The 540-nt window shown below is 64.1% G+C and overlaps 1 protein-coding gene across 1 annotated transcript in view; it reads right to left on the bottom strand.

Annotated features, from left to right (window-relative positions):
- The window catches only part of LOC104391358 (protein FAM49B-like), a 3,653-nt gene that overhangs the window by 948 nt on the left and 2,165 nt on the right, over positions 1-540 (bottom strand). The window contains exons 2-3 of the mRNA XM_010000625.1: positions 339-475; positions 76-216 (exon numbers count right to left, since the gene is read on the bottom strand). Coding sequence (XP_009998927.1) covers positions 76-216; positions 339-475 — 278 coding nt within the window. The remainder of the gene's footprint in view (positions 1-75; positions 217-338; positions 476-540) is intronic.

The raw sequence follows: 540 nt of genomic DNA, 5'->3' as shown, positions 1-540 counted from the left end.
CCCACCGCGGCAGCCCGGCGTGGGGGGGGGGGGGGATGATGGGGGCTGCTGGGGTGGTCTGAGTGGTCCCCAGGCCTGTGAATCCCCCAGGGGAGACCATCTCTGGGCTAGGGGGGGAACACAGCACTGTCCTCTCACCTGCAGGTTGTTGATGCGGTTTCTGCTGATGGTCCTTCTGTAGTAGCTGAAGTCGTTCTGGATGGCAGGGTGGGTCATCTGGGGAGGGGCGTTCCGTGTTAGCGTCTGGGACAAGTCTTGGGGGGGTCCCAAGGGACTGTCGTGGCTCACAATTTTTGTGCTGTCCCCCCCAGCCCTCATCCCACAGCACAGGGAGGTACCTTGAGCTCATCGAAGCTGAGGGTGAAGTGCAGGATCTCAGCAAACTGCTTGGCCAAGGCTTGTTCCCGCTCGAGGTGCTGGGTCGGGGCGTAGGGGGGGCTGGTGAGGGCCTCCAGCAGGCTCCTCAGGGCGTTCTCTGGGGACAAAGCACCCCTGGTTCCTGTCCTGCTCCCGTGCGCTTCCACAGCCCCGGCTGGGGAA

Source organism: Chaetura pelagica, unplaced genomic scaffold (assembly GCF_000747805.2).
Source record: "Chaetura pelagica isolate M959 unplaced genomic scaffold, ChaPel_1.0 scaffold676, whole genome shotgun sequence".
NCBI lineage: Eukaryota > Metazoa > Chordata > Aves > Apodiformes > Apodidae > Chaetura > Chaetura pelagica.
The sequence above is the reverse complement of the archived record's forward strand: the minus strand, read 5'-3'. Positions and strand labels throughout refer to the sequence as shown.